The sequence below is a fragment of the Choristoneura fumiferana genome, chromosome 11 (genome assembly GCF_025370935.1).
Source record: "Choristoneura fumiferana chromosome 11, NRCan_CFum_1, whole genome shotgun sequence".
NCBI lineage: Eukaryota > Metazoa > Arthropoda > Insecta > Lepidoptera > Tortricidae > Choristoneura > Choristoneura fumiferana.
Genome location: NC_133482.1, coordinates 6,703,704 through 6,715,336, shown reverse-complemented (window position 1 = coordinate 6,715,336; position 11,633 = coordinate 6,703,704). Strand labels below are relative to the sequence as shown.

General features: G+C 36.0%; 2 protein-coding genes across 6 annotated transcripts; one reads left to right on the top strand and one right to left on the bottom strand.

The window, feature by feature from the left end:
- Window positions 1-1,105: 1,105 nt before the first annotated feature.
- On the bottom strand, window positions 1,106-6,823 carry MED6 (mediator complex subunit 6). Its single transcript, XM_074094253.1, has 5 exons — window positions 6,494-6,823; window positions 6,235-6,409; window positions 5,132-5,237; window positions 2,066-2,229; window positions 1,106-1,358 (listed from the first exon to the last, which is right to left on the bottom strand). The coding sequence occupies exons 1-5, from the start codon at window positions 6,691-6,693 to the stop codon at window positions 1,149-1,151; spliced, it is 855 nt and encodes a 284-aa protein (XP_073950354.1). The 5' UTR covers window positions 6,694-6,823; the 3' UTR covers window positions 1,106-1,148.
- A 322-nt stretch (window positions 6,824-7,145) lies between these two features.
- Window positions 7,146-11,076, top strand: Fntb (Farnesyl transferase beta subunit). 5 transcript variants are annotated; one of them, XM_074094249.1, is made up of 5 exons: window positions 7,146-7,290; window positions 8,071-8,202; window positions 9,247-10,060; window positions 10,152-10,260; window positions 10,478-11,076. In XM_074094249.1, exons 2-5 carry the CDS (start codon window positions 8,116-8,118, stop codon window positions 10,683-10,685), a joined length of 1,218 nt encoding a protein of 405 aa, XP_073950350.1. In that variant the 5' UTR covers window positions 7,146-7,290; window positions 8,071-8,115; the 3' UTR covers window positions 10,686-11,076. The 5 variants fall into 5 exon arrangements, with proteins under 5 accessions (XP_073950350.1, XP_073950351.1, XP_073950353.1 ...); XM_074094250.1 differs by having other exon boundaries at window positions 8,064-8,202; XM_074094252.1 differs by lacking the exon at window positions 7,146-7,290 and adding an exon at window positions 7,310-7,397.
- The last annotated feature ends 557 nt before the right edge of the window (window positions 11,077-11,633 follow it).

Below are 11,633 nucleotides of genomic sequence, written 5' to 3'. Positions count from 1 at the left end.
TTCTGGCGCGCAAATGGAGTCCGCAAGCCGCACAAGCCAGGAAAAAAAAAACTGATTCAGCAGCAGCAGGGCTACTACGAGTCAAGATCGTGTCGTGCGGTCCCTCTCGCTCTTCGCCTGACACGAACTTAGTTACGAGTTTCGTAGTAGCCCTGCTGGATTTGGTTATTGTTATTGTCGTATCGTATTATGTACTTATGGTATTTCCATCTATTATACACATAGCAAATGGACGAAAGTGCGAATCTCTCTGCAAAAACTCGGGCTCGAGCTTTCGAACCTATCCATAAGGTAAGCATACGAAACGAAATATTAAATATTCATAACACCATTTCTTAGTTTTTTTTTTTATATATGAATAAATTATGGTCTTGGGATTTAAATGTTTTAGCTCGGCTATATGGATGGCGCTTCTGACGGTCAGAATGCATCATTTCAGTCAAGTTTTAACGCTGGATACGAACAAGGTTTTTAGTTTTGGATTCGACTTAGGATTCAAAGAAGCACACAGGTAATTATACACATAATTTGGCATAATGCACACTTATTCTATATTTACTAACTTATTTACAGAGTAATTTATGCTTAGAATATATGTTAAGTATGTCTTTATTATATTTTCAGGGCACACTTGATAAATGAATCAAAAGAGACTAATCTGCCTGATCCAAGGCGGATTAATTGCCAGATGTGTATTACAGGAACAGGAACACAAGAAAATATTGTGAATTTGTATAATACACAAAAAGAAAAGAATGAAGAGTATTTTAAGTGAAACTGAATAATTAGAATTAACTGTTGTTCATTAATTATAATGTTTACTAGTGTTTACACTTTACTGTTACATTTTGCCAGTCTTACATTATTATTATTATGTTTGACCTAATCCTTGTGCTGTACTTTGTATATAATTGTTAACACTGACAAAACAATATGTGTTTCTAATTAATACATAAATTAAACTGAACTTAAGTACCAACCTAAATATGTACCATCAAAGTTATTGATGTCTTGGTAACATAATATTGATGAGCTTGATGGGCGTGAAATAAAAGCTTAATTTGTAGTGTATTGTTTTAGATAGAATTTTTAAAACACTACAATATGAACAGGGAATTGGTATTTAATTTTGTAATAAAAATATAGAATCAAACTCGAGGCTTTTTCTCTGGTGGAGGCTTCATATTTTCTTGTTTGATTTCAGTCTTGATCTCATGACCTTGAATTGCTCCATTAGTCATGTCTGAGCTGCTGGGGTCGACTGGCTCCTGCTTTATAGTGATATTGTTGACATTATTTGTTTCTGATGGCTTGTCCTTATCATTTGTGTTCTCTGTCTTCACAGTAACTCCATTTGTCTAAAAGAATATTTTATTTAATCACTAGCGTTTACCCGCGGCTTCGCACGCGTAAATCATTAGATACAGCAGTTGAATTAAAATTCCGGGATTTTATTAAATTCTCGTGGGAATTCCCTAAAATTACTTTGTGGTTTTTATTTACGTTAAATTAAAACACCCATGTCTCATGACTCTAAGCCCAGCGGTTATTAGTTTGAGAATTTATCCCTATTCCGTGGAATATCGGGATAAAAAGTATCCTATGTTTCAATCCAGCTTATAAACTAACTTTATGTCAAATTTCATCCAAATCCGTGCAGCCGTTTCAGCGTGAAGAAATAACAAAGATATTCACTCACTCAAACTTTCACATTTATAATATTAGTAGGAATAGGATTAACAACAAATAAAGGCTAGATGAGGCAGGCAAGACAGTGGAGAAAGTTAAACATTAGTGTGTCATGTAAGTAAATCAAAAACTATAGACAGAAAAAAAAGCACCCAAAAGGGTAAAAAATCGAAAATAGTTTGAGACATTATGAACAATTTGTTAACACATATTTTATACTTGTTAGTAAAAAAATGTAGAAAGTATGTATGTCACACTACAAATGGGTATGAAATTCTCCTTAGCCACCATATTTTTTTTTGATAGCAGCAAGGGTTCATAAAGTAGTAAAAAAAACACTATTGTTACCCTTACTAGCAATAAAGATTAAATTTACCTGGTTGTGAGCAGCGGGAGCCACAGGCAACGGGAATTGCCTCACCAGCTCAGCCAGAAGCATGTCTACTCTCTGGCGCTGGAACACTGTTGAAGGCTCCTCTTTGGGAGTAGTTGATGTTTCTTTAGGAGCTGATACTGCACTGGTGCTGAAGGGGCTGAGACCTTAAAAATATATGCTATTTTATCTACAATTCTACCCCCATATAGTAAATCCTGCATTATGCATTCAAAAACCATAGATAATGTGACCAGCATTACGACATTGGATTCTATTATGAACTCGGCCGTATCGTAATGGTCATTACGATACCGTAATGAGATTTCATACATTATTACAGCACCGGGGCGCGCCGCGCCGCGTGCACAAACAGCAGCAGGTCGTCGCGCGCGCAGCGGGCGCAGCTCGTGGGGCAGACATACCTACCTAGTTCTCGTTAATGCAGGTCATTCTCAATGGTTCTTGAAACATGATAGAGGATTTAATATATGGATGTAGATAAAATGTGGCAATCCGTAGCAAAAGGGCAGGCCCCCCTTATGGCAGGTATTGAGCAGGGATGTAACGGATGTGGTTTTATCGGAACCGAAAGCGGAACCAGATGTTTTCAATTTAGTTTATCGGAATCAGAAACGGAATCGGAACCGGAACCAGAATCGGAGCCCGAGTGATAGGTGGACGAGATGTTAAGGGTAGGTCTACTAAACCTGAGGGTTTATCGCGTAACGTTTCTGACACTCGCAATCAAAATCAAATGACAGTTTTTGTATGCTTATTTTGTAAAATATTTATAATTAGCCCTCTGTATACGTTTTTGGTGTACGCCACTCATGTCCAGTCGCTGCGCTAAGCATTGACATCCGATATAACTTCCGTTTCAAAAATAACGGAACCGGAACCGAAACGGATGTTTAATATCAAACGGAAGTTCCGACTTAACGGGAACGGAATCGGAGCTCCGTAACATCCCTGGTATTGAGTTAAGCATAGATCCTAAATCTGCCTTAAATTAGCTACCGTAAGGTCGGGGTACTTTGACCCATTGGAGGGTTACTTTGGCCCATATGAAAACGACATAATAACGTAAAATAAAACGAAAAATCAATATGTAAAAACGTGATCGAACCACGTGGCAAACAGATATATTCTCAAAGCAATAATAAAACCAGGACCGAGTTAATCCCAAGGGCCAAATTTACCCTTCAGGGCCAAAGTACCCCGACCTTACGGTATCTAATACAAAAAGAATCATGACCCTAAGTCATATACTTTTTTTCTTAAAACATTAAACTTACACATGTTAAGTATTACACCTTTGAGAAAACGTTAACAGAAGTTTGAAACTCATTTTAAGGATGTTCTCATTGGAAGTTACATAGATGATGGTTTTATATATCTCAAGGTGTTTTTCTTTGAAACTGTTAATGATTTTGTTAATGTGACTTTCAGGTCGTGAAAAATCAGCCTTTGATTAGTACTCTATCGCCTATAAGGACGAAATTAAGATAAATTAAATTTTCGGACTGTTTTTTTACATGTTGTAATCTGAACCATAGTATATAAGTTGGAGATATTAAATATACATCATAGGATAAATATAGAAACAAAATCACACAGTTATCGAAATATATATTTTTTCATTAAAATTACATAATTACTATATTTTTCACCATACCCTATAACAGTACCCTATACATTTCAGTGTGGAGGTGGAGGAACTGCATGAACACGCATATTTTGCATAAGCTTAGCTATCGTAAGGTCGCGGGTGAGCAAGGAAATTCTTTTAGTTCCTTATAGTTTTACCATGTCTGTTTGTCCGTCCGCGGCTTTGCTCAAGGACTATCAATGCTAGAAAGCTGTAATTTTGCACGAATATATATATAAACTATGGCGACAAAATGATACAATATAAAATTAAAAAAAAATTTTTTAGGGCACCTCCCATAGACGTAAAGTGGGGTGTTTTTTTTTCTCATCCAACCTTGTAGTGTGGGGTATCGTTGGATAGGTCTTTTAAAACCATTAGGGAGTTGCTAAAACGATTTTCATTCAAATCGAACGTCCGCCCCCCTCTAAAATCTAAATCGGCGGGTGGAAAATTTCAAAATTTGAAAAAAATCTTGATGGTATCATGGTAGTAAGTATATCAAACTTACATGGAAAACTATAACGATTAAGTTTTCTTGAGAATTATTAGTAGTTTAAGAGTAACTAGCAGCCTAAGGTATAAAATATACGTAGGTAAACCACAGAATATGTAACAGTACAAGTACCTAAACTTGGAATATTCCGTACAAAATACGAAATCCTTAGAAAAATATTACTTATGTTTTTCGTAATGGCTACGGAACCCTATTTCGGGCGTGTCCGATACGCTCTTGGCCGGTTTTTTATTTATATGTATTTATAAATAGTGTTAAATACTTAGTATGTTTTTTTTTTTGTAAAAAACAATAGGTAAACATTGATTAATACGGTTGGATTTGGCGAGCGCTTAACAAAGTTGGCTTCATTGAGGTTTGTGGTTCATAAATTGCTTTATTAATTTTGCACAAAAACGAATAAACCACACAATCAGACAGTCACTATATTATACTATCGAAGCTTTTATAAAACATCATTAAAATAAAACTTAAAGGTAAATATTCAAACGACATAGCTACCCGTTGCTATTCGACTCGGTCGCCTTAGCAACGGCTAAAAACGCCTGGCAACCAAAAACGCTGAAAAAAACATGTTTCTTGTATGACAACCCTCTTTAATTTGTAACTTTATTTTATTTTGAGTATTTGTTGTTATAGCGGCCACAGTAATACATAATCTGTGTAAATTTCAAGTGTCTAACTTTTACGGCTTAAGTAAGAGATAGAGCCCTGAGACAGACGGACAGACAGACAGACAGACAGCGGAGTCTCAGTAATAGGGTCCCGTTGGCACCCTTTGGGTACGGAACCCTAAAAAAATAGAACCAAATTGATAATTTGATAACCTTGATTACCTACATAAGTTGATGACTTTTTTAATTTGGTTAAAAATAATAAGTATCTGAGACAGTAGACTTACCAGTTTTGTTTGCCTTGAAATCCCACCAGTACCCTTTACTAGGATGGTACCTTGAATAAGACATTGTTTCTTCAAAGGAACATTGCAAGTGATGTACTGCAGACAACTGAAAACAATCATTTCAATGTTTCTCAAGCATATGATGGATGGTATACTGTGTGAGGGCATGTAGTACTTAGTAAATACCTGAATCTATCATCATCATTGCTCATATTTTTATCTAATACCTTTAAACAAGCAATTCCGAGATCTCCGAAATTCGGAGATTCTAAGGTATTAGATAAAAATATGAGCAATGATGATGATAGATTCAGGTATTTACTAAGTACTAAATGCCTTCACACAGTATACCGTCCATCATATGAGTGAGAAACAATGAAACTAAATGTTTTGCGCGCACAGAAAAAATAAATTTATATTGCCAGCTTTTTTTACTGACTGTACTTGTTATCCATTGTTACCATCTAGGACCAAAGTACTTGTCAAGACAAATCAAAGGAGCCCAAAGTCGATGTGGTTATATAGATTTAATACCTAGTTCCTATGGCCACCTTCCAGTTCCATCATCAGATCAGCTTTATATCATAATAATATTGCATTGTCATCTGATTTACACACATTTTAACTCAATCTGAAAATGCATATTTAGTCATGTTTAGCTTCCAAAATTTTATCCATTACCTACTAATTAACTAACATACTAACAAGGCAAGATAAGTAAAAAAGCTTGTAATAAAATAAATTAATTTTGTTAATAAACGAAAATATTTATATCACAATATATATTTCTTTTAAGTTTACTATGGCGGAAATCGTACAACGATCAAGATGTGTTTACGGTTTCTGCAATGCTTGCATTGAGTTGGGACAAAATGTTTGCGCGCTCTTGATCTTGGATAGTGTGGTCTGCAAGTAAGTTAGGATTGTTTTAACATGTTGTTACAGAGACACAACATAATACAAACAAACAAATACAAAGTTCTTATGTTTTTAATATAAATTCAATAATTATTTGTATTAAATAAAAAAGAAAACAGACTATGTAGTGGGTGGGTGGGGGTTAGGTGGGAGCATAGCAGATTTAGTTGAATTATATTACTTACCAATCTAGAGTTTAAGACGCTGGCTAGATCAGGAGCCTGATATACAATACCAGCAATTATGTAGTAATCAGCTAGTGGAATAACATGATTGGGACTGTGTCGATGTTGTTTACGAATTACATACAAGATGGGATCCTGGACATGTAGAAGCATGTACTCTAAACCAGTCATAGACCTATAAATAAAAAAAGTAAATAGTCCATATTACCGCCAATCAGAACTAAGTAAATATGTTAATGATGATTGCCAAACTACTTACTGTAATTGGTCCATACTGAGGCGCTGCATTTTAACAACTTCATTATTACAAGTTCGGTCGAAAAAAGGATTTGATCTTTCTGAAAAGTAGTCCATAATATTGGCAGGACTTAACATAGGTATCCACGCCGAATCATGCCAAGACAGTCCTAGGGGGTTTTCCGCCGCTATTGGCAGATTGCCGATCCTTCCAGGCATCATATTGAATATAAATTAAATTTAATATACTTGTACAAACGATATCGTACACTAAACTAATATAATAAGTACAATTTACACGAAACGAACACGAACACTCGACTAACTTTGACTGACTGTGACAGTCACTGACTGACTGACAGTCACTGACAGTGACAGGCGTTTACCACAGACTGTGCGTCGTACGTCGTCACGTGACCTGATTTATCGTTGCAAACGAGCGACTGCATGTGGCCGCACATTAATATCCGAGCTAATAGCGCGTACACACCGGTCCAACGAGCACCAACGAATGGGTTTCGTTCGTTGCGCCGATTTTCAGCTTTATCGCTATATGTCACGTGACTAGATTTGACGTTGGAAACGAGCGTCGAGCGATTTGTATGTGGCCGTGCCTTAAGGGTATCGGAATGTGATCGATTCAAGCAAGTCGATTCTAATTCTATCGACGTCTTGATGACATTACTTTATAGATAGAAATTTTTGACATTTCGATTTCGAAAAATGCATTATTTATCGAGCGAGTAAATCTTTTTAATAGAAAAATAGAACTAAGTCGAAGTAAAAAAGAAAAAGTAGCTACAATTATTATATTGTAATGTAAGTAACGTTTGAGTGATAAACTGGAATATATAGGTTAGATCAACATAAGATTGCAGAATAATATTTGTTTTAATAAAATATGTAGTTAATACGGTAACAGATAGGTAATGACACAGAAGTCTACATTTACAATGCAATAAATACAAAACGTGTGAGCTAGTGGACTAACCCAAGATTTAGATCACATTTAAAGCTAATCCATTAGCTGCTTGTTATCTATCTTGTATACAGTCAATGCACTCGGTTATTTTTGTTAAGAGGGTACAGAGCGATGCTAATGTTTTATTAATGACCCCTAGAAATAAGATTCATCTCCGCCTATATGTATACTTCCCATTATGGGACACAAGCCAGGAAGAATAAGAGGGCTTGGAACATAATTCTCATGTGGATCCAGTGCGGATTACAAACTTCACACTCATCATTGAGTTTCTTAACAAATGTGTGCAGGGTTCCTTGCTATGTTTTTCTTCATCTTCAAGGTCATGGTATATTTTAAACATTTCACTCATTCATCTGGTTGTTTCTATTACCTGAAGTTATGTTAGTGCATGTATATTTAAATACTAAAGAAATAAAAGTACTTTTCATATTAAGAATAGTGGAAATAGGACAAAAACTATTTTTAACACAAAAATAATTTATAAGACAAGAATCTTAATTCCACTCATTATTCTGGCTGCATAGTAGTGGCTCAATGCCCTCTTAACCATTGGCACAGTTTCGAGAGTATTGTCATCTCAATGTATGCCCTAATTATCTATTTTAAGCTTTCAGGTGTTTGATCTGTCTGACCATTGCACTGTGATCTTCTCTGTAAAAATGGAAAATGAGATTCGATGCTATGCAAATATTTCTGCAGAAGCTTTTAACACAGAAAAAAAAGTGACTGACACAGCTACGGACCAGGTAGTTGAACATTCAGAGATGTTTTAATAATTATTATTACTGACAATTAAGTGATTTTTGTTGTAAGTCAGAAACAAAGATTTATTTAATTTAAATATTTTTTGTACCATCTTTTATGACTAACATAGTCATGGTTTATTACATCATGAGAATCTTTGTGTTGCGAAAAGATAGTGTACAATTTTATCTATTTAGATATTAATAATGCTGTAGTTGTGTTTTTATGATCAAATTTACATAGCTGTACCTTGAGTAATAACACTGTGGAAATAATCTACAGGGGGTCCTGTAAGTAGTGTGACATTGAAAAAGTTAACGGAGTGATGGGTGGGCAAAGTCATCTATCAAATATAAAAAAAATACCTTAGTAAAAGTCTCAGTTTTCGATAAATTTAGTTTTTTTTTAATGTGTACCTGCATTGAGATTTTGAGTTGTGATATTCGGAATTGAATATGTTTTGCATTTATTTTAATTGCAAAATAATTTATTGAATCAGGCGTTACTTTGCGGAGGTCCATATCAATGAACTAAAAGAATTTCCTTGCTCACCCGCGACCTTACAATAGCTAAGCTTATGCAAAATATGCGTGTTCATGCAGTTCCTCCACCTCCACACTGTAAGAACACACACAAATCACACAAACCCATCTATCACCACCACCACACTACACTGACGTGTTTCGAACTCAACCAGAGCCCATCTTCAGAGTGACACATCCGTACACCATGCTACCAGTTGTTAGACTAACAAACCACAACCAGCGTTTTAACTTGTCACTGTAACTCCCCAAGTACCCACATACGTTTTATGAAACAAAACTACCCACAAATTATTAATAAATTTTTTAACCGTCCTTCAAAACTACCTTGATTTTTATTTATTTACTGTCAAGGCATGTTTTATTAACTACCATTGCTGAAAATAATAATAATAATTGATAATCTTGAATACTTGTGTTAATGTTATAGACATGCAAAGCCGTGTGGGTAAAGGCTAATACTGTGTTCAAAAAATATTGTAGCTAAAGTTTATTTAATTTCAGCTAGATGTTGAGGTGGCTGTACTCAAAATATTCAAAAAGTTTGAGAAAGAAGCTTCCATTGACCCAGATTTGCCGCTACTAAACAGACGAGTGCATAGTAAACAATTGAAAATTTGGCTGAAGACTTTACCAAAAGGCTATGAGTGTTTGGATGCCAGCAGACCATGGCTTGTCTATTGGATATTACATTCACTATGGATATTAGATGACATGCCAGATTCAGAAACCTTATCTGATGCCGTACAGTTCTTGACTCACTGTCAACATGAGGATGGGGGCTACGGAGGTGGACCTGGCCAACATCCTCATTTAGGAACCACATATGCAGCAATTAATTCTTTAGCCATCATTGGAACAGATGAAGCTTATGATTCTATAGACAGAAGCTCATTGCAGAAATTCTTGTGGACACTTAGAGATGTTGACGGTTCTTTTGCTCTGCACAAAGGAGGAGAGCAAGATATAAGAGGAGCTTATTGTGCAATTAGTGTAGCTAAGATGACTAATACTTATACGGATCTATTATTTGACAAAACAGCAGAATGGATAGTTGGTTGTCAAACATATGAAGGAGGATTTGCAGGATGCCATGGCATGGAAGCCCATGGAGGATATGCTTTTTGTGGGATAGCCTCACTGGCGCTGCTCAACCGAGCTCAGCTGTGTGATGTGGAGGCCCTCTTGAGGTGGTGTGCTAATCGCCAAATGCGACTCGAAGGTGGTTTTCAAGGAAGGACTAACAAACTTGTTGATGGTTGTTACTCATTTTGGCAAGGAGCAGCATTTCCGATTATAAGTGCCATTCTTTCACAAGGTTTGAATGTCTTTGCAGACCTAAATGTTTTTTACTAATTATAATTATATTTAATAGTTATATAAAGGAAATTTTATATTGTATGTTTCAGATAGGAAAGAATTGATAGAGACAGTTTTGTTTAATCAGGGGGCCCTACAAGAGTACATTATTGTCTGCTGCCAAGCTAGTGAAGGTGGTCTGGTAGATAAACCTGGCAAGTGAGTAAATCATTGTAAGCAAAAATTAGCGTCAGCAAGCCTTCGCCTGTGCGTCACAAAATTCATTCCATTCCTACCATTACTGGCCTGCATTGTCTTAATTTTATGTGTACAAAGCGCAGTCATTGACTAAACTTAGCATATTGACACTTTGACGCTCATGCAGTCTAATTAGAAAACACCACATTTGTTAAAATAGAACAATGGATTTTTCCAGAGCGCGCGATATATACCACACGTGTTACACGCTGAGCGGGCTGTCCATCGCGCAGCACGGCACGGGCGCCGGCGACCCTTTCGTGGTGGGCTCGCCTCGCAACGAGCTCAACCGCGTGCATCCGCTGCACAACGTCGCGCCACATCTCGTCTACAACGCCGTGCATTACTTCATCAGACATCCACCCCCGGTCAAAGACAAAAATTAACTTAACATGTACCTAATTATGGTACTTGTCCCGTCCAGCAAATATTGAAGAAGCAAGTGTTTTTTTTAGTATGAAAAATTTCGACAAATCGATACAATTTTCGTACTAAACGTGTCGCTTCTCGCTACTCGCCGTCGGTGGGACTAGTGCCTTTATTGGGATATTCTCAGTAGTCCACATGCAAAGTACTGGGATATTTTCTTTAATAAAAATCCCAGCAATTCACGGTGTGAACAAAAGGCTGAGGATAGCTGGGAATAGCCCTGTGCGCTTCTATGTGTAGAGCCATTGCTCATTATCACGATTTTGTTATAATTCAAACTCGTATTCTCAGTATGCTAAATACTTTATTAGTCAGTGTATTATGGCTTGTATTCGTTATTTTAACAAACAACAACAAACAAGTAATTATTTGGTCTTTGACATACTGGACATTTTGTACATCAAGTGTTTTTGTCTTTACTTCTTAAGGGTAGTCAGGATTCTAGTATTACTTAAGTACAATTTTTCTCTTTAAAATGCGCTTAGTTCGTGATTTTATCTCTATCATGTTGAATGATTGAAATACAGAACATTACTAGGTATAGTAATAATACGTCGTTATGAAACTTTCTACTTGTGAACTTAACTCGCCACACTGCTCATACAATATATATAACCTGCTGAAGTTGCTATGAAATTGTTTAAAAAATTGCATTATTTTATCATCAGAGCTTTTATCTCCTACTTAGTGTTGTGCGAATAATATTTAATGGAGTGCGAGTATTTGAGAATGGCTCAATATTTATACGCCATGTTTTTCTTGGTTGCCGTTAACTTCGAAAGGCGGCTTAGTTCATTGATAAAAGCTACCTGGTAATTAGTTAATGACTGCAAAGAAAAAATATATATTTTCGAATTCAATTTTTTTCGTACGTAATATAGGTACCTTCACAGTCGTTAACGTGA